Source organism: Haemorhous mexicanus, chromosome 3 (genome assembly GCF_027477595.1).
Source record: "Haemorhous mexicanus isolate bHaeMex1 chromosome 3, bHaeMex1.pri, whole genome shotgun sequence".
In the NCBI taxonomy this organism is placed as follows: Eukaryota; Metazoa; Chordata; class Aves; order Passeriformes; family Fringillidae; genus Haemorhous; species Haemorhous mexicanus.
In genome coordinates this window covers 28,025,236-28,047,393 of record NC_082343.1, presented here as the reverse complement: position 1 = coordinate 28,047,393, position 22,158 = coordinate 28,025,236, and the positions used below count along the sequence as shown (strand labels likewise).

Sequence of the window (22,158 nt, the reverse complement as noted above, 5' to 3'; positions counted from 1 at the left end):
AAATGCTCCATCCTCAATAGATGAGAAATACTGGATTAATTTAGACTGCATGATTAAAGTAAATGTTCCTGGGAATTGTCCTGGGTAGGAATGTTCTCTAGGTCTGTCCTTCAAACAGCTGTTCAACATACCTGCTTGTCCTGCTTTACAAGGCAGAATTCCAAAGCTTTCTCAGAAGGGCAAATAAATATTTATTTAATTCTATGGAAGGTCCTTCCAAACACCACATGAAACTCACTCAGTGCCTCTTGTAATGGGCCAAGTACTGGGACCTGCATCTTTCTGTTTAACTTTCCAGTTAATTTTTTTTCTCAAAGACACCATACGGGAAAGTGTTTCTCAAACTGGGTAGAAGAGAGCCATCTAGGTATACCAAGGAGGAGTAGTGGGAGCGCTCTTTGGTATGGCGTGTACTTACCACTGGGATACTTGGTGACATTGGGTTATTGCCATTAGCAACATTTATTTATTTTGTTACAGAAGCAACACTGTTGAAGTATGGGTTGTTGCTTGACGTCATTTTGTTTGACAACAAGTTGAGAACACAAATATCTGCATTTTTGGATGAGCTGATGTTGAATTGCTGCAAACATATTAAAATACAGACAGACAAAACAAACAAGTTAATACAATTTTGTTTCCCATAATGATTCTTGTTACCTGCTTTCTTGTCACACTGCTGTCAGGTCTAATAATGTAGGTGTCAACTTCTACTCTGAATTGTCTTCAGAGTTTGTCTTGTGGATCTTTTTGGCAGTGAAATCTTCAATCACAGCCTGTCCAAGATACAATGGAGCATCAGCCTGCTTTTTCAGTTATGACAGATTTATTCCGGTGCTTCTCCTATTCATTCAGAATCTTGTAAGGATTTGTGTAGGTTTTTGCCTAAAACAACATACTGGTTACTCTCATTTATCCCTGTTTGCATAAATTCATGCTGTTGATTTTCACTTTCAGGTTCCTACGCAGCCCATCCCCACACCGCCTACAGTGGCTCCTTCCTAACAAGATGTCAACACCTTTCTCTGATCGCTGACTCCTAGAAGCAGAACTCCTTTCTTATGTTTTAATTCCAGTACAGAAAGGTTTTTCCTATGTTGCCCATATGCCTAATAGCTCCCTGAAGGGACCTGTCCATCTGTCCACTGGGCTTCATGCTCAAAGCTCTCCTTTACTGTCACACCTACAAATATACACAATACCCGTCTGTTTTTACTCCTATCTATAGCTTGGTATATAGGATCCTGCTCCCTCACAGCAGCTTCCAGTTCTTGTGACAGTATGGAAACAACAATAAGGACCAAATCAGCAATTTCATAGCAATGGAATACTGTTCTTCTGAGAGATCCAAAACCAGCTGATAGCAAAAAAACAGTTTCCGCTGAATCATGTTAGACTAGGGAACAAAAAAAATAAGGGACTTTGAAAATCTTATATAGGTGCCCTCTATACTTCTCACTTGTGAAATTGTTAAATCCCTACCAAAAAAGGTATAAAGGATGAGCAGCAGGCTTTCTAATTTTACCAGCTATAGTAAGCAAAACTCCCACAGTTTATGGGCAATAACTATTCAGTGAATGGCAGACATCACTGTAAACCTACCTTAAAGTATTTAACCTGTGCTTTTTCCTAAAGCAGCATGGTATTTAAGCTATGTAATATCACCTTCCCTCTCAAAGATGGATGACACATTTATTAAGATACATTACTTCTGATCTGATCTTCCATCAATTTATCTCACTTTTACTACCTCTAAGTGCCATTTGAAAGAGACTATTTTTAAAGAGTGAGAGTTTCAAATTAATATTGTCTAAAAATTCATCCAAATGTCCAGGAGGACCTGAAGCCCCTATCACACCTGTATAAATTCTAACTATAACATAAGATTAACAAATAATTGCATGGCAGTATATTTGGTGAAATGACTGTACTTTTCTTCACTAATGAAGGGTGAAATGGCCAGCTAAAAAGAGAACTAAGCAGCTAATGGAAAAGCACTTTATTTAGGAATGTGAGGAAGTATAATATGCCACGCATATCCTAAATTAAATCTTGTGGCATAGCAGAGCTATGACTGCAAAGTCATCATGTGTATAAAGGTGGGAGTCGGCAAATAACTGTGTTGGAAGCTCAAAGTTTTCTCTTTAATCTTGTAATGTGTTCACTGGTATTTTATTTACATAAGCAATTTCTTCTGGCTATATATAGTTAGCTACTGTAATAGTTATTTTACTGAAATAGCAACTGAGTTTTATGTGTCAACATTCTCCATTCACTGGAATTTTTGGAACTTCTTGTCAGAGAATGAATGACCTGCAATGCTGCAGGATAACTGAGACAAATACAAGCAACAGTTTTCTAGGCCTTCTAGTACTATTAAAACTGAGGTTGCCATGTCACAGTTTGTTGAACCTAACAGCGTTGGTTTAAATTTAGCAAAATTGACACATTAAATATGTTTATATTGCTTCCAAAATTCTGGCTCCATTAAAAAACACTATTCCCCCTCAAAGTGAGAAGATCTTGAGACTAAGTCCACAAGACTGATGGCAGTTGTTTAAAAGAATGGTCCCTAGGATTGCTAATAGAGCTATTTTCCAAGTATTTTTAACAAAACTGCTGGCTTCCATGCTTGTGAAAATACCAAAAGCAAACTCTAACTTCTCTCGGGGAAGGCAGAAGGGCTGGATCTAAAAACACATATCTCCCTGCAGCCAGGAGTTGCATCTTTTTCTCATTTAGGATCAGACTAATCCATCTCCAGCTGCAGCTCTGCTGAAGACAGTGGAATTTCAGGAAGGTGATAAAGGCCTTAAGTGACTTATTTTCATCTTTACAGTTTTGTGGATTTGACTACACACTTAAAAGCCCTCTTATGGATTTTAAAGCTTCAACTGGCTTTCAAGGATGGGAAAAGCAAGGAAAGGGTGGCTGAGAAGGAAAGAAGTTCTCCAAATGATGATCTGTATTAGGATATCTAGAACTGTGACTACATTTTGACTACATATGAATTTTCTTGATTCAAAATTACCCATAGGTTGCTTTGTTAGAAATGTTTATGTATGCCTGTATAAACAGTAACAGACCTGCAGTGAACAGTGCAAACAGCAGACACTGTTAGTGCCCCTGCACTGACTGAAACTCATCAAAATTTTTCTGGCAGAAATTTCTCTGTAAAATGTGACATGCTTATCCATCTCCTTTATGTACAAGTGCCTGGGCATATCATAGTCATTGTTTATCCTCACACATCATTTTAGGAAGTGTTATTAGTAGCCCATTTTAACAATGAGGAGCCGAGGCACAAAAAAGAGTCACTTGTTGAAGGTCACACAGGACATCTGTAGCAGAGGAGGAAATTGAGTCTGAGATTCAGATTTATGTTCCTACATATGTGCCTACACTTCAGTCCAAACATCCTTTGCATCCATTAGCTTCCTTCCAAGACTTAATTCTTTTTTCATTCTCTTATGTATGTATACTGGACACATGAACATGGAACAGAACTTCAGGAGTAATTCTGCAAAAGGGTTACTGGATCATTTGGAAGAAGGACTACACTATTGTCCTTCCTGCAGCTGTATATTTAACTATTCATCTGTGGAATACCAATGGATTTTGAAGGTGCTGGTAGAGTTCTCTATGTTTGCATAAAGTATGTAATTTGTCTGTGCCTTTGTTCTTCACAACAGGGAAACGACAAAGCTGTGAGGATAAATACCAGGGCTTTCTGAAGCCATTCAGAAACTCTTCTAACACACTCTAACAATATCATCTTTTCTTCTGGGCCTGGTAGAAAAAAGAAATTGAGCTGTTGAAGCAAAGGTGTTTGTTTTGTTTGTTTGGTGGTATTTCTTTCCTTTTTGGCAGATACTCTTATATCTGTATGGTTTGCAAAAAGTCTTTGCAAATTAATTGGGAAATTGCTGCTTTTTCTTCTGCAAGGCCATTCAGACAGGTGCAGACAGACACAAGCAAACTCTGCTCACACTCTGAGCTGCCCAGACTTTGCAAGCTTCTGTCTGGAAGATGTAGAGTCATGTAAATGTGGCACCATGCCCAAAATAACATACCCTGCCTCTCAGCAGTGCTCATTAGCTTAGGTTCATGTAGTTATCTTGCTTCTGGATTGGGGCCTTCCGGCGTCTGACAAGCTAAGTGCACTGGCAGAGTCCTCCTGCCTCTCTAGCCTTCTCTGTGTACATATACCTTTATGTCATTACACCCTGTCACTTTTTGTTGAGAAATGGACTGCTAAAAATCACTGACTCTCTTCTCCCAGCCACACTCCTAAGGAAACTTTTGTCAGCCTGCCAAGGTGATAAAAACGCATGAGGATCTCATGGTTCAGCTCACACCACCACCACCACCACCAGCACAGCAGTAGTAATGGCTGCAGAAGCAGCTAACTCACAAGCTGCCAAAGCACTGAGGTAGGAAACAGAAGTATGAATTGTCTTCTGTATGAAACCTGAGTACAGACCATATGACCCTCAGCATGTTACTGCAGCATGGCCAAGAACCAGACTGCACTCTCACAGCATAAATAATCCAGCATCTGCCCCCAGTGGCAAGTTTTTGGGAACACTGGTGAAGGACTGGATTTTCTCCAGCTTTCAAGGAGGAGTGAGTGAGACCCAGCAGATTGCCCCACTGGTTCATCTCCCTTCCTGACATTTCAGGCAGCGTCAATTTCCCAATTCCCAGAAAAAGAGAATAAGATGCAGCTATGCTAAGTTTCTTCCCCCAACCACTGTTAGGACCCCTAAGCCATCACCCTATGTTAAAATGACAAGTTTGACTGATTTTATGTTGAACTCTGGCCACTGTGGAAAAGACACGTTTCCTCACTGATAATATAGGATATGGGACAACTCAATCTTTGACCTGTCTATCAGATGTAGAAAATTGTGCGCAGTAATATGAGAATGCTGCTGAGAATGCAATGTGAAGAACTCAGTGGGGAAAGAGACACCAGATTTTTATTCTGCCTCCTTGTGGTTATTTTACTACACTGGTCTCACAATTTTTAATCAGTAAATCTTTGCACAAAGAGCAGTATAAAGATTACACAGGGAGCTCTAAATACAGGTTTTTGCTTAGTTTTGCAGCCTAAATAATACACTTTAAACACAGCTTTAAAAAACATATCAGGCACATATATTTGTACAATAACATTTACATTAATGTATATGGATGTGAGGTTTTACCATGGCTGTACCTCAAGTGTCTTTTGCAAGCAAGTAGATGCTTATTTTGTGCAGCTTGCTGAGTGCTAGGAAGCTGAAGCAGCTTGAAGCTGCAGCTCTGTTAGCAGGGCCAGTTGGTTTTGAGGTTAAGTGCTTCACTAGCTTTGGCTACACAGATTTTGTCCAGCACAGAGCACACATGGATATTTTTCTTGTTGGTGAACCCATACACATACCTCTTGCTAAAGCTTTTAAAGCCAAGCTTGAGAAAACATTTATTGAGGGCAATACTGGAATAGGTTGACACTTAAGTCCTTCTGAAACAAGAGGGGTAATCTGTGTTTAAACTTAGTCCTATGCCTTAATCTGCTTTTTTAGTAGTTTGCTGTCCTGAACAGAGATAAACATAAGCACATGCTTTCCTGAGTGGAACTTTGAAAACACTTACATGTAGCAGTTGAGACATTGATTTATTGGAGTCAAGTCTAGCCCTTATCAAAGAACAATAACACAAAGAACAAGCCTTACCTCTAGGAAATGAGAAGCTACTTTGCAACTATATTGCATTGCATTAGAAAGTAAATCCTATGCATGTGAGAGAGGAAAAGCTATGATTCAACTAATTTTACTGAAAATTATCCAGATTTGGGAGTTTCACATGTTCTATACTTGGATTTACATCTGGTTGGTTCTTTTGTGCTGAACTCAGAAATAATTGGGTAAATGTCTTTTTAAAGGCTTAGAGAAATGTCAGTCTTAATCTTTTGCAGCAGGGGTCACTGTAAACAAATCTATAAAAACCTGCCAGCATAGAATACATATGCCAGAACAGACAGAAAAATTACTGATTATAGATAAGGAATGGTGTCACTGTAGATGAGCATGAGAAAGAAACCCAAACATTTATATATAGGTAATTTCTTTTAAATCAGTTGTACAGACTTAGCCTATCCTTACAAGAACAGTGACCTAATTTCAAACTATTAATAGAAGAGAAGTAAAGTTGCCTGCATGATATGTACTTAGACATAGGAATTTTAATGCAGTGCATCAAAGGAGTCAGATGACACAGGCAGTATTTTTATATTCTGCACAAAGTTGCACTCTAAGTATTACAAAACTTAATCAGACCAAGTCTTTAAATATTACTTTTAAGGTATTTATAGTTGCAATCTTTTGTCCTTAGTTACATAGTGCACTGCATTTCTATACTTATTTAAAAGTTGTTTTGGCATAAGAGTAGAATCTGATCTGAAGTAAAAAGAATCAGAACTTTTTCTATTATAAATGACAATGTTTCATCTGAAAACCTGATGATCTAACATGATTTCATGCTTCTAGTATTACTTTGCTCAGCTCTTAGTAGTACAAAACTCCAGGCGAATCATCTCTGTGTCTACAAACACTTGCACACTTGATTACCTTTAAATATGTGAACAGTCCTATTGAAGGTTGTGAGTCAGATCCTCAACTCGTGTAAATCACAGGCCCTATTTAAATCAACAGAGCTGTGACAGTTTATATCAGCTGAAGATTTGGCACCCGTGGTACATCCCAATGCATAAAGACAAGTACGTGCATAAGTCTCTCTCCAGGCCCCTGAAAGTTAAAGAGGTCAGGTAAACTCCATACAAAGGGAGCAGTCACACTGCATTGAACATTATTGTGTTTAAAACCATTCCAGACTGTTAAACACACATTTATTATAAAGTCAAGATGAAAAATTATGAATTATTTAAGTTTATAGCACCTTAGTTACATTTAAGATGTTGCTGTTCCAAGGCTGGAGGACAGCTGGCTCATAGTTATGACCACAAGTTACAAATATTTATGATACAAAGCAGAAGACCTTTTAGGGTAATGGAAGCTTGAAAGGCGGCTTTAATGTAGCAGTGTGCTTGCTCCATGCTTCTGGTGATGGCTTCAGAAGCCAGCACCCACTAAATTTTTTGCATGAGATAGACCTCGCAGGATCCTTGCTGAACGCTAACTTGGAAGATATGGATGATACAGGCATAGGTAGAGACTGCAGGGAAACATAACTTCAGATGGAATTTTAAGGCAGGGACCTAATCCTTGTATACTTTTTCCAGCACTAGTGTGCAAATGCTTTTAAGGAAAAACAATGCAAATTTTAGTGGGCGTGGGTAAAGAACCCGGGTATCCCATGTATATTGGGATCTATCTACATGCTCCTGTCTACTCTGAGGGCTGAAAGGGCATGTCTTTATTTCTGCGTCTTCGGCAGTCATCTTTGAGGCAGGATCTCAGCTTCACACAACGACGACTTCTGCTTCCCAAGACCGCCGTGAACAAACCCTGCTCCTTGGCTAACACCTTTCGAACTCCCATTCGCCCAGAACCGAACCGGCTCATTCCTGCATCGCTGCCCTTTGTCCTCGGTTTAACTGAAAGGCGGCTGATGCTCTCGCCATGGGGCAGCTCGGGGTCGCTGGCCCTCCACCCCTCACCCCTGACAGCTCCCGGGGCTGCTCCCGGGGCGGCGGGGGGGGGCGAGAGGAGCGGTACGAGGGGCGGTGTGAGGGGCGGCGAGAGGGGCAGCGAGGGGCGGCGGTGTGAGGAGCGGTACGAGGGGCGATGTGAGGGGCAGCGAGGGGCAGTGTGAGGGGCAGCGAGAGGGGCGGTGTGAGGAGCGGTACGAGGGGCAGCGAGGGGAGGTGTGAAGGGTAGCGAGGGGCGGTGTGAGGGGCAGCGAGAGGGGCAGTGTGAGGGACAGCGAGGGCGGTGCGAGGGGCAGCGAGAGGGGCGGTGCGAGGGGCGGTGCGAGGGGCGGTGCGAGGGGCGGTGCGAGGGACAGCGAGGGCGCTGCCCGGGGCAGCGGTGGCGGTGCGAGGGGCGGTGCGAGGGACAGCGAGGGCGCTGCCCGGGGCAGCGGTGGCGGTGCGAGGGGCGGTGCGAGGGGCGGTGCGAGGGGCGGTGCGAGAGGCGGTGCGGGAGGCGGTGCGGGAGGCGGTGCGAGGGGCGGTGGCGGTGGCGGCCCCGGGCCCGGCCCCGCTCTGGGCCGGCCGCGCTTCCTGCGGCGCGGCGTGGCAGCCGCTTCCTGCTCCGCCCCGCGGCGCTTCGAGCGGGCGAGTCCGCCATTGCCGCGCCGGCGGCCCTTTCAAACGCGGCAGCCGGCGGCAGCAGGGAGTAACGACTGGGGGAGCTGCCCGCCCCTCCCTGGGGGTGAAGCAGGGCGGGTAGCGGCGCCGTGCTGGTCCCGCCGCCCTCCGTGCCACGCCGCCCTCCGTGCCACGCCGCCCTCCGTGCCACGCCGCCCTCCGTGCCACGCCGCAGCGCCCGGCAAGCGAGTGGTTCGCTCTTGTCTCGCTTGTTCAGGACGAAACGAGCCTGTTCTTCTCCCTTCATTCCCAGCCCCTCTGCCCGGGGAGAGAACTGCCCGACCCCTGCCAGGGGGTGAGCAGGACCGTGGATGCGGGCGGGCGCCCTTGGCTAGGCTGGAGCGGGACGGGAAGGCGATTGAGAGGTGGCACATTCCCGTGGTTCTCCCACGGAGCTGATGCCCTTCCCAGGCGGCGAGGGTGGTGGCATTTAGCTCTGTTAGCCCTTTCCCTTGAACGCTGTCAGCATATTTGAAGAAATCGGTGTCGCCAGGGAGAGAATAGGGCTTCGGAGTACGTAAAGTGTATTTTCATCTCAGTGCCATTTCTGGGCCGAGAAGCAGTGATTTGGGGTGGTAGTGAGTCACCAAGCAAACAAACAATGCTTTGCTCTCAACTCCCCTTCGATCTCCAAGCCTCCAAAATAAGGGTTCTGGTGTGATAAACTGCTGGGTTGTAGCCATGCAGAAGAGAAGTGTTTTCCGTATCCTTTTGGGAGTGAAGACATCCCATTTAATGAACCAGGATGGATGTGTTTCTGTGGGACTGGTTTGGTGGACTGGAGAAAAGGAATGACTGCACTGTTGCTGCATCAGAAGCAGTATGCCCGTATTTTGGATAATGTCTTCATAGGTGGTTTGAGAGCAATGGAATGAGGAAAATGCATGAAAAGTGTTTGTGCCCTCCCTTTCTTGGGCAGACCTCTTCTGATTCATTTACGGGGTGCTGCATAACACGGGTTGTTCCTTTTCCTCAGTGGTACCATTAATTATAGGAACAGGCATGGGATAGGATGCACCTTCTAGAGGCACAGTCTTTGTGCTTTGCCTTTTTGATGGTACTTCTGTAAGTAAAAACAGTAGGTGGTGTTCTTACTGGCTCTTACACCTTTTCCTCTCTGGTTAGATTTGAGGACTGTTTTGGTGTATGTGTGTACCCTGTGTGTCTCTCTGTTTCTTTGTGGTTGTAATTTTCTAGTTAGTGCTGGAGGATTCTAAATTGTGTCTGCAACTCCTTCCCCAGGCAGGCCTGACCGGCTTTGTACAGGAAAAGTCCTTGGAAATCTGCACTAGCTTCTCTGAGCAAGAGTGTCTGGGAGTTCTCCAAGGTTTTAACCTCAAGAGGATTACAGTAAGTTGGATTTATATTTGGAAGTACAACTCAGCTGACTTATCTCTACAGGATAAAAACCTGGAGAGACAGGAAGATGTCCATACAAGTCCCTACTATTGGTCTGCATAGCATCTTTTCCCATTTTTGCTGACTGTATGCTCACATTTTGATATTTCTTTTCCTAAGAATGTTGTTGCAGTGAAGATATCTTAAAATAACAAACAAAATCAACCTATTGAGACTCTCCTTATAATTATTGAAAGGCCATTCTTCTTCTACTTAGAATGCTCCAAAATTCCCTTGTCATATGGGATTTGTATAGTGCTCTTTTTGTCCTGCTCCAGGTGCTTCATGTTATAAATGCTGATTTGGCTAGTATTGTTAGACATAAGAAGAAGCTAAACTGCGAAATTCTATTATTATTGCTCGTTTATTTGTGACAGAAAAGCAAAGATTGTAGAGCAAAGTTTGAGGAGCTTCTGCATAGAAGGATCCCTGTTTTGTAAGGAATGTGTTGCTTTGGATTAACTGGAAAAGGGATTCAGAAGTTTCTGTGTGCTTTTCCGCTGGACAGGGCTTGTTGCAGTTACTGAAATGAAATTAATTTCCTAGTGTATTTATGGTGGTGGTGGTGTTTTGGGTTGCTTGTTTGTTTGGTTGGTTTTTGTTGTTGTGTTTTGTTTTGTTTTTTAATCCTGTGCCTTCAGGTAGGAAAATCGATTAGGACTATTTTTTAATCTGAAAAATCATTGCTCTACTGATAGAGTTTTAAAAGAGGTGTGTGCTGGTGCAGGGATTTTTTGGGGGAGTTGGGCAAATGGTGGTGGGGAGTGAGAATTTTTTAACTAATTACTTTTAAACTGTTATTAAACTTTGATTTCTGCAAAGGGTTGCTTATGCCACCTGGATTCACATAAGAAAAAAATTATTTTTAATGGGTTGTGCCTTTGCATGAATAGGGAGATTAAAGAGAATAACAGTCTCTAAATAAGATTTAGATTGCTCCTTAACATAATAAGGTCTTTAAAACCTCAGTCTACTTATATTCTGTGTGCAGCCTAGACCTGTTTGGGGAGAGACACCAGAGAAATGATTATTTCCTTGCTGTGTGTTTTGTGCATACCTGTATTAAGATTCTGTACAGTAGCCTTCTGTTGGTGAGTAGCTGACAAGCAGGGAGAAGTGTACTATTTGCAGCCATCCAAATTGTGATGTGGAGCTCTGCATTGGATGCAAAGGATAGAAGTGGTAGGAACAAAATAACTGGCAACAAAACTGATGCCAAACTATTTGGAGAGTGAACCTAGCAGATATATTTATCTACAATAGCAATGATTTCAATAGTTTCAGCTCTTCTTCACTGGATAAGATAATAGTTCTATGAATTTCTCTAATTTTTACCTGGAAGGTACTTTCAAAGAACATGCTGTAACTGCTGAGTTTCGTGGAGAAGCCAGGCTTTAGTGATGGAAGGTGTGTTTCAAGCAGTGATGCTTCATGCTGTCATTTGGGACATGGACAAGCAGGTGAATTTTGATTCCCTTGAACAGAGGATCAAGGGTATAGTACAAATCTGTACACAGACAGATTTGAAATGAAACAGCAGTCAGGAGTTTAAGTATGTGGGCAAGGCCAAAGTTTCCAGGGCCTAGCTCATGTTGCCTTTCATGGAAGTAAAATATCGTTGGTGAGATAAGAACTGTTTTTCTTAAAGAGCAGCATTGTCAGAAATTAAAAGGTTGCTGACAGTGTACATAAAATAAGAAAAGGTGTGTTAGCTGATGGTTACTGGCCAGAAGTTTACTAGCCTCAGTGTGAGAAGAGCTGCTAGAGCAGAGCATGTTGGAGTTGAATGTGACAATTGCAAGCTGGTGAAATCCTAACCAGAGTGCCTGGATAACTTGTGCACAATTCTGGATACTGTGTGTTTACTTCCTTCAGCTGATTAGGAAACACCAAGTACCCTGAACATCTGTGATACATTTGTGACGAGGTACAGCAAAACTGAATGCAGACACAGGAAGGTAAAATGACCTGACTGGTATAAATAGGTTACTCTTAATTTTTCAGTTTTGTAATTGGCTCTTCCACAGCTGTGTGATTCTTCTGGATTTGGAAGGGACTATAATTTCTTTCCTTGAGGTGGAAACCAACTCTTACTGGAATATGGAATACTGGAGCTGACAGAGAAGGAAGTGTTAAAGGCAGTCTATCTGGAAAATATAACAGGTGATAAGTGGCCAACCTCACGCTGGCTTGATCCCAGCATGCTGTGGAAGGGTGCATAAAGCTGTTCCCAGTTCCCTCAACACTCCAGGTAGGGGATGTGACTGTATCACCTCAGAGGTGGAGCATGGAGCTGGCAGTAGCTTCCTGTCAGTGCAGCAGTGTTGTAGATGCCCCATGTGGACTTAACAGTATTTGCCTTTGCCTGTTTCTTGAGTCTTCCAGCCTCACTTCAGGGAATGTCTTCAGGCTTGTTTTCTGTATTAGTTCTCTCTCATCAGTGGCATTTAGACTTGTTTCTTTTTCATCCTCTTCCCTGCCTCCCCCTCTGCAGTGAATCACGGAAGGGCTGTTTTTCTTAGTCATTAAATGTAGGTGTTTGCACACCCCAGCACAGGCGTATCAAGAGGAAAATTTAGCAGACAGCTGTCTGGCAATTTGAAATTAAACAAGAAGTACTTTTGTGGGTTCCAATTTTTTTTTTTTTTTTTGTAAACAGAAAGTATATATGTTGTATTCATTATGAAAAAGGGAGGTGGTTATAATTTAACCCCACCTTGAAGTGGAAATATGATTTTTTTGGGGTTTTTTTTTTTGTGATACCCCATGCTTGATATTTATCTTGTGTATGCTTTTTTGGTAATGGCTTTTATTTTCAGCTGTAGAACTCCATTTTGGCTTCTGACCACAGCTTGGGTGTTCATGGAGAATTTCTAAGGAGCTCATCTCCTATTCTTCAGCAGAAATGGAGAGTTAGATAGGTCACCAGTACTGGATGTCAGAAAATGCAATTAAATTTATAAAGCGAGCATTACTCTTGCCATAATCTTACTTAATGACACAAATGTTGAGATATTTTGAGACCTTCAGCCACTTGAGGTGAGGGGGGAAATACTAGCAGAAAAAAGGACCTTCCAGATGAGGTTTTCCTTCTACCTGGGCTTCTGGGTAGGCTCCAAAACTTTCATGCTATATGCTGAGTGTTCTAAACTGACAGGGATGTTTAGAGTGGTGTTGCTCAGTAGTGGCAATGCTGACTTCAGGTAAGAGACCATGTATATTGGTCTTTACCTTCTTGCTTGCAGTGATTTAATGGCTAGCCATGAAGAAGCTGGTTAGAGTGTTTAAAAATGGATCACTTTCCTAGAAAACCCGGCTAGTTGTATTAGCTGAAAAGAAGCATGAAGTGTCCCAGCACCTACAAAAAAGTAGATCAGGGATCCATCTGGCTTGGATGCTACCTAACTTTAGAAATACTGGTGTTTAATATTTTTTGTATCTCCCATTCACATATTGAAGTATGATATAAAAATGCAAACATTCTTTTCATGCCTCTGAAGTAATGTGAGTAAATAAGTAATTAATTCAGAACTGTGATTATGACAGTTCAGGTATTAAGAGCAAAGGAACACAGAGAAGAAGAGTGGCTGGATGAACTTGGAGGTGTCTCAGAACTGGCAGTGAAAAGGCACCTGGGAAGCTGATAAGGTGAGTAATATTTGTCATGTTCTTTGGAGATTTATGTTTTTCTGTGGTAGATGTGTGTTACAGCCAGTCATGTTATGGAACAGCACAGAAATGCTGACCTGTTACTGACCAAGATTGTAGCTCAAGAAGGTGCTTTGCAAGTGAGCCAATGGTACTTTTTGATGTGACCCTCAATACTGCTTCTTTGACTGCAGTACTGAAAATTGTCATCTAAGTTTTTGTGCTGCTTTACAAGAAAAATTTCTGAAAGCCATTAATAACAAGTGTGTTCTAGTGCTTGAACAGAGGTCAGAATGAAGTTGAATTAAAGGGCGTTTTGCCCTTGAGTTAAATGGCACTTTGGAAAATGCTTATCTGGTATGTATTGTGCAAACATGGGACTTTAAGGTTCCCACTGCAGTGGTAAGGCTGGATCAAGGTCAAGGCATAAAAATGTGAAGAACGATGAAATTGTACCAGATATAGGTAAAATATGCTTCTGAATTTTGTAGCAATTGAAATAAATTACAAGATTTTTTTTTTGCTTTTTAAATTTTTATTTTCTGGCAGGTAAAATTTTGAGGATACCTAACATTTTTTAACTAAGACTGCTAAATATGATTATTGAAATCCATGGGCCCAATCAATTTTGTAACTGTTTAACTGAAATACAGCTATTGTAGGTATGAATCTTGGGTCAGGGGAAAGTGTGTGCCTCCCCTTTTTACTTTTGGTAGTTGTTTTATGCACTTTCTGTATTCCAAGGTGCACCTCCTTCAAAGTAATAGCTCTCGTGCATGCAAGCAACAGATAGTCTTTAAATACAAAAATCTAGCTGAAAATGGACAATTGCCTTGTTCTGTCCCATCAAAACCACATGTGAGCTCCCTTTACTAGGTTTTAATTTGAGTTGCTCTGCTTTTCAAATGGATGGAGGAAAGACTGGCATACTATATGTGACACCCAATAAGATGGGAAAACCAGTACCTTTTTTGCTAGAACAGCTTTACATGCAAGCCAAATAATTACCTCCATGTGAAGAGAAAAGTAGTTTGAGAGGTTATGCTGCTGGTTTGTTTGCTTAGTTGAAAAGACTGTTGAATGTGTGCTGCTGTGGCCTAAATTCTTGGTTACTGAGAAAACCAAACTTGCTTTAGAGGAAACTTTTGTGGTTGCTGAAGACATTATTAGGGCACATTTGACAGTGAGCTGAAGAGAATACAGCTTCAACCAAGTTATCTTTCTCTCTTCTTTCCTCTGTTTCAGATGTCATCTCTACCAAGGAGGGTGAAATGCGTAGCCAAAGCCCCTACATCAGAAGAACTACCTTCGTTTCTTAATTCGTAAGATCATTTTTTACCTTAGGATTTTTTTTAAAGCTTTATGCTAAGCATGAGCAATTGCATAAGAACAAAATCAGTTTCTGAGAAGTTGGTTTAAAAGTTTTCGTGCACAAAACTTCAGTTATAAAATACAGCTTACTTAGGCTTCTTCATGCTCATAATGAAGATAGGATGAAACTGAATTGCCAGTTGTCCAAAGATGCATGTGTATGATGTTTGTATACATGATAAAAGTTGGTAGATTGTTTAAGCCATTTGCTCTGCAGCAGTGTGAAAGACCTGTATCTGAGTCTACCTTTCTGTTAATTTTTCCTGTTCACTTTCTTTCATGCCGAAACCCACTCAAGACTAGCTCACTTAGGTATTTTTTTATTCTTCTCATAAGCAATATTGTTGATTCATTTGTTTTTCAGGAGCTCTGAATCAGAGGAGGAAGAGGAGGAATGGGAGCCAAAAAGCAAAATTGCCAGGAGACCTCATTTGCCATCGAAAACTGAGGCAAAAACTAAAAAAGCTGCTGCTCCACGATCAACTGTGGCCAGGAAAATGGTCAAGAAGGTAGCAATAAAAGAGGAAATGGTGAGTATCTATAAGCGAGAGACATTTGATTACTGCTCTTGGGAAGTAGCATTAGCAGATTTTCTGACTCTGGTTCAGTTGATTGCCTGAGTCTCCTCAGCTGATAAAATTCCACTGTTCCTGTGACTGTTCAGTATGTTGGACAAGCATGGCTTTGTTTTGCATTGAAGCATCCATGATCTAAGGGTCCTCCTTGAACATTTTGGCCAGTGATAATAAGATGTGGTTTCCCTGGATATCTTTCAACAATGTAAATGAATAAATGCCTCTGTTCTCTCTGGTTTTGGTATTGCACCTTTGTTGTCTTCTACCTTTTCACTGTTTGGGTACCACAAAAAGAAGGCAGCCTGTTCTTACATTTCCTTGCATGGGTACCACCAAAAGAAGGCAGCCTGTTCTTACATTTCCTTGTATGGGTGTTCAACCCACCAAGGATTGCAGTTTTATTATTATTAATATAGAACAGAGTTATATTGAAAATTAGATACTTCTGTATCACATCATGGCAGAAGCCAGTCCTTCTGACTTCTGAGGTTGATCTCTGAAGAAAGTCAATAAAGAAGGTGTGGCTTGTCCAAGGTTAAACTGTATCTTGGCAGACCAGATCTCAGTTCCAGTTCCTGTGCTGGGAACCTAACACCTCAGAAGTGCTTCCCTGCCCTGTGGTTTCCTGTTTTGTTGACATGAATGGAGGCAAAGATTGTAGTCAGTGTCTTCTGAAGGAAGGTCCTATTAAATTCTTTGCAGGATAATTTTATTTGAACTTAATCAGAGGTCTGCTGTGTTTGTACTGTTTCCTCCATACAAGATACATTTTAGGTTTCTTGATTTCTGGCTTGGTGTCTCTGGCTGCCAGAGACATTACTTGGGAAAATGATACCTGGTAGCAAGCAAGTCTTTTTAGAGTTTAAATGAAATGTTGAACCACTTTGTAACAGTCAGTGCTTAATATGGTTCTAATGTCTTTTTGGCAGGATGTATCCTTGCCTATTGCACCTGTAGAAGATAATAAAATGCAACTTCTAAAACCTAAGGAAGAAAATGCAGGCACTAAACCAAAAAGTTTAAATCGAACGCCAGAAGTGCCTAAGAAAATGGAAATAAATTCATTCCAAGGGAGAAACCAAAGCAGTTTAGTGAGTGATGAAAAACCCTCAACAAGTGTTCCTGTAGTGAAACAAGAGAAATGCGAGGAAGAGTTTGCATTTGATGAACCACCCTCTAAAAAGATTAAGTTGAATGCATGTCCTGAAGGAAAGCCAGTTAAAAACCTGGGAGGCAAGAAAATAAAAGAAGAATTTGAAATGAACTGGGATATTGTACAGGTATGAGACTTTTTCCTTTTCTGAGGTACCAATGAAATTATTTCCTGCATAATTCGCACTTGCAATCTTAACATACAATTTCAGTCGTCTGAAGTTGTCATTTAACCTCTGCTTAGGTTGTCATAAAATGTGTATAAATATAGATGTTGGTTGGTAACTGTTAAAACATCAAACTTTTACATCATTCTAATATCTGTGACTTTGAGTGTCCTTAGAACAAAGCTTACCTGTTACAGTTTGTGTGGTTCTCCTGTATGAGCACATGGGGTTTTTGGTGGATGTACACAGCTGAAATGCCTACAGGAAGGGATGCTGACAGATTAGGGATGTTTGTGTGCAGCTTTACAACTTAGTATTTAGTCAGTGTGGATCATTTAGTTGCAGAGACCCATTTGAGAATGTTATCAATTTATGGTTCTATCAAGGAAGGAGATTTGCATTCCTCACACAACAGTGACAATAAGGGAGATATCGTCTTTGTTTTTGTAGGATTTTAACTTTGAAGCCTAGGGTGGAGGCAGTTTTAGCATAGCTCATGTGCTGGAAGACTGGGTGTGATCATGGAAGATTTTAATATGAATAGAATGGGAATAGATAGGACATATTGTATTCATCATCCTTAGTACAGTCTGCTTGAGAAAGCTGTAAAATTTTGTGGGTTTTCTCATGTATTCCTGGAAATACATATGGAGAATTTGATCCTTATGTGTGCTCTAAAATGAGTGAATATGATTGTGCCGGTGTTATATTTCTAGGTTTCAGAAGGAAACTTTTGAATGGCTTTTGTATCAGCCCTCTACAGTATCTACTGTAGTGAAGTGCAAGCAGATCAGGGTGGTTAAAATGTTACTGAGATAAGATGCTTGTATAGGGTGTCAGTGATTCCATATTGATACCCTATAACTTTAGAAAACTCAATTTGTACAACATCATGTTTAGCTTTGCAAGGCTTGGTTTGTCTTGACACTGTCAGTAGTATTGCTAGTTTCCTGTTACTGGTTGAGTGGGATTTGGATCAGCTCTGGCTTTGTGGGTTTTGTTTGTTTAGCTGAACCATGAGGTATGTCAGTGTTGGCTTTAAAAAAAAATTCCAAGTTTTCTGAGTTGCTGTGTACAGACACATAACAGCATAAACGGCTCTTTCTGCTTTGTTTTATAATTTTGATTTGATGCTGTTTTTTTCCTTAGGTTTTTTTTTCTTTTTCTTCTCAAGAGGTACTGCTTCCTGCATTTTTTACTGTGGTTACAATTTTCTGGAAACATTGGTTGCTGCATTTCTTTCTGAAATGCTGGGTGTAGTGGCTGGATGCATGAGGAGCCTGACATCCTGTCTTGGGGAGGACAGCAGTGTCTGCTGGCCAGTGCAATGTTCTGGGAGTAGTTTTGAATGTTAAATGAGAGGCTGTTTAACGCAATCTACCATCTCTCTTAAATGTGTTTGGTTGTTGTGTTTGGGTTTTTTTCTCTCCTTTGACAGGCCTTGTCAGAAATAACAAATGTTGAACCATGGGTGTGTGCAAACTTAATTTGGCTCTTTCAAGAGGAAAACACGATTCCTTTTATTGCTCGGTACCGAAAGGAGCTCATCAATAACCTGGAGGCCGACGCCTTGCGGGAAGTGCAGCACGCGTTGGAGGAGCTACGGTGAGTGAGTCAAGAGCACAAGGAGGGATCTGGGTGGGAGCTGAGTAGCAGCTGGCTGCTGCTCCTGTGTCCCTTGTTTTACCTCCTTGTACACACTTCAACTGTAAAGGAACTAATAAAGAAAATAGTTTAAAACTGAGGTAATTATGCTTGATACTTATCTGGGGTTTTGTTAGGTTTTTTGGGAGGTTGGGTCTTTTGTTGTTTTTGTTTTTTTTCTCTAAGTAACATGAAATCTAGAATTAATTGCCAAAGAAAAACTAACATCTTAATTTCTTTGCAGTTTATTAAAACTGCACAGAAAAACTTGTACTTAAAGAGTAGTTAATAGTTGCTGGAAATATGTAGCATGATGAGATGGAAGCTCCTCACTTAGAATCACTAAGAACCTTTGGCTCCCTGCTTGGATCAGAGAACCTTCTAGTGAAGAGCCCTTCTTAGATTGGGGTGTACCAGGAGATGAGGTTAAACTATCCCAGATCACTGCAGGAAAGAAATGATCAGCAAAACTTGTGGCAATGGATGAGACTACTTTCATTCCATCTTACTTTTGACCGACCCTGTGTTCTTGAGATGGCAGGGGAACAGACTGGTCAGTTGTTCAGTCAACTTGGAGTTGTCCTCCTTGTACTCCCTGCTAACCCCTATCAAGAGATCCTTTTCAAGGAGGGAAGGTGGCCTGAGACAGTGCTTGTCTTAACAAGTAATTAAATAGTAACAAAAGACCTCTGCTGCTTGTGGTTGCTCCCATGTATCTTACTGAAGACACAGGAGTTTAAATCTGGTAGCCTGTACTTGATGCTGCAGAACTGTTTTGATATGAATTGTATCTGTAAATTGTATCTGTATCTTGCATCATCAGTGTGGATTTATTCTAGGGCCTTTTTATTTGGCTTCCAGGCCAGTAGTATTACAGAAATGTGTGGAGCAGTAATTACTATCAGTGTTACTTGATGATTTTTCTTAGAACTACCGCAGGATATTTTGATACAGTTTTGAGCTACCTGAAGAGAGAGAAAAATGGTTAGAAACCTTTAAATTATCAACTTGGTTTGTTGAAGGTTAACATGAGATAGAATTTTCAGGGGTTTCAGAGAGTTTCAGCCGTGTAATAGACGAGGTCACTGTGAAATGTAACTGTTAACACTTATCTCTTGCATTTTAGTACTGTTGCAAAGAAGACACATACAATGATACAGAAGTTGAAGAAAGAAGGAAAGTTATCCAGTTGCCTTTTAAAAGGATTGCTAAATTGTAGAACTTTGGAAGAATTAGACCATGTGGTCAGTACTCCAGTCTTTTTCAGATCAACCTTAGTTTGAATGTAATCTTGCATTACTGGATAGTGCATAATGTCAAGTGCATAGCATGATTGAAATACTTCTCTGCTTTTTATTAAGTGGTTTTGTTTTGTTTGTTCTTTTTGTTATAAGTCTGCACCTTATAAAACTGGAAGTAAAGGCACCAAAGCCCAGAGGGCCAAGCAGTTGGGATTAGAACCTGCTGCTCTCTCCCTCCTGCAGAATCCTGTGGAACTCAATCTCTTTTCTTACATTAGACCCAATACCAAAGGTAGGTGCTGTGCTTCTTGGACCAGTAATGTTCTAAATGTCTGAAAATGTTTAAGAGGGAAATTACTTTAATTGTTCTTATGTTGCTGGTAGTTAGGCAACTACTTGAAATTCAAGAGTGCTTTTAGCAACACGTGATAACATGTTAACACATTTAATGACTCTTCTTCAGCCTTTCCTCTCTCTTTGTATTGCAAATGGTAATAACTATGGTAAAGAAATGACACAAATCTGGAAACCTTATAATTGGCATTTGTGTTTACTGGTAAGAGAGGGAACCACACCACACACCTGAGACCTTTCCATTGTTCTACTTGTATTTCTGAAGATTCAATGCTGATTGTACAAGGGGTTTATGCTCATAGTCTGTACAGAAGGATATGTCACCCAGCAAAGCATATCTTAATGAAAATGGGCCTAGGGGATTGGGAGTGAGCAGGAGAGTTTGTGTCTGAATGACAGCAGGGATTGGAGAAGAGGTAATTTCTGTAATTTGAGTAAGAACTTATAACAGCATGATTGTCATGTATAGATTGCAGAATTGTGTGTCTATGTGAATGCAGTTATGGGTGGATCTGTAGGGGGCAATCTCTGACAATAAAATGTGAAGATTGCTGCAGCCTTCTGTATGATGTTAAAATAGAGATGTACTGCTATTCTTCCCTGCCCCAACGTGTACTTTTTGAATTTCAGCAGAAAGATATTGAACCTCCTTAGTAAGGCTGGCTCTTACTTTTCCCACTTCAGTTTATCTAAGTATTACTTAGAAAATTCTGATAATTTTGCAATGAAAATCAGTTACCACATATTCCGGTTATTAAATTACTGCATTTCAGCATATGTCATTGCTTCATACAGCAAAGTGTTGCAGCCATATATCTGACTATTGTGGTGCAGTCGAAAGAGCCAAAAAAAAATCTTCTCTGTGAAACTTCAGATAAATTATTTAGAGTATTTTCAAAAGGAAGTGCTGTTTGTGGCACCCTAAACATTAGTTTTTGGAAACCAGTACACCTATTTTCATTTCTGTGCTAAAAATAATGCTTAGGTTTATATAATCGTCTGCCTTTGAAAGACATCAGAAGTTATATACATCTGTGAACTGGGTCACTTTTATCACTTTGGGAGCCAGTTTGACAGCTTATATACAACTTCAGATCAGAGTGTTTTGGTTTTTTTGTAAAGAATGAGCCATTTGCAGTTCAGAAAAGTTTTCATAAAATCTTAATACTTTGGTTCTTTTAAATTCTCAGTGTTTTTCAACTTATCCTAAAAATAAACTGAAATAAAAACAGCAGTTCATGTTTCAAGGCCTGACATTGGAAAGTTAAAGAAGCAAGCTAACCAGAAAACTTTGTTCTTTTTAGTTGTATGCATTGTCAAAAATTTCTCTAAATATACAAGCATGTGCTGGTGGACACTGTAAAGTGTCTGAGTGGTGCTTGTTGAATGGGAACTTTCTGATTATTTCTCAAATTCTGACTTGTTTGGGCCTATGCGGTCTCATTCAAATAATCCACCTGAGTGCCTCAGTCTGTGTTCAGTATGATGCATGTCTTCAGATTCCCTTAGCTTTGAATTCTGACATCACTTCTACCATAAGAAATAGTAACTCATAGATGTAAGAATCCAAATTTATAACTTCTGATAAGTTTAGCCATTTAATAATATATTCTTATTCTCACTTTTTTTTTTGTTTTTTTCTGGCAGGTAAGTTTAGCTTCCTCGTCTTAAAAAGGGGCAAGATAAATTTTTTTATAGGGTGTAACTTTATAGCCTAATCAAAAGCAGGATTCTGGATTCCATGAATAGGTAAAGCTGTGCAAGCTGTTAAAATGGTGTAAATAAAGCTGTCTGTTAGGCAGCTGAGTGAACAGCAGCATGTTCAGAGACAGAGAGACAATTAACGCTGCATCTACCAGCTCTAGGATTCTTGCTGTTTGGTCTGAGGCATTTGTTACTGGTTCTTGCTAGAAGCAGAGCTAGATATAGCAGATTAAAATACAAGTTGTCTGTTTTATTTCATTATCTCTGCTTCTGGTCTAATTCAATCCATTTGCTAAGGAGAATGATGTGCTTCTTCTTTTGGCCATTTGAAGGAAAGAATGGGTTCTGTGTCTTGGAAATTAACTGAATCATTGTTATCTCTCCAGAGATATGAAGACATTTATAACTCCATGTCTTTGAAGACATTTTATAACTTCAGTGTTTCACAGGAGAGGTTGATGGTACCCTGACCTCAAAAGAATTGTGGCGCAAACTTCTGCTACAATACAGTGGAAATATAAAGCTATTCCACAGAGAAAAGATAGGATTATCTGCTAAGACTTTTAGGCAGTTTTCATACCAGTAGCAAAATA

The 22,158-nt window shown here is 40.7% G+C and overlaps 1 protein-coding gene across 6 annotated transcripts in view; it reads left to right on the top strand.

The window, feature by feature from the left end:
- Positions 1-8,242: 8,242 nt before the first annotated feature.
- Positions 8,243-22,158, top strand: part of SRBD1 (S1 RNA binding domain 1) — a 124,602-nt gene continuing 110,686 nt past the window's right edge. The window contains exons 1-10 of one of the 6 annotated variants that reach the window (XM_059841204.1): positions 8,243-8,606; positions 9,558-9,661; positions 11,786-11,960; positions 13,256-13,357; positions 14,603-14,679; positions 15,093-15,258; positions 16,233-16,583; positions 18,061-18,227; positions 19,393-19,510; positions 19,661-19,799. In XM_059841204.1, the coding sequence (XP_059697187.1) occupies positions 14,603-14,679; positions 15,093-15,258; positions 16,233-16,583; positions 18,061-18,227; positions 19,393-19,510; positions 19,661-19,799 (1,018 nt within the window). In that variant the 5' untranslated portion in view covers positions 8,243-8,606; positions 9,558-9,661; positions 11,786-11,960; positions 13,256-13,357. Of the gene's footprint in view, positions 8,825-9,553; positions 9,662-11,785; positions 11,961-13,255; positions 13,358-14,602; positions 14,680-15,092; positions 15,259-16,232; positions 16,584-18,060; positions 18,228-19,392; positions 19,511-19,660; positions 19,800-22,158 lie in introns of all 6 variants that reach the window. The other 5 variants (XM_059841202.1, XM_059841203.1, XM_059841201.1 and 2 more) reach the window with 5 other exon arrangements.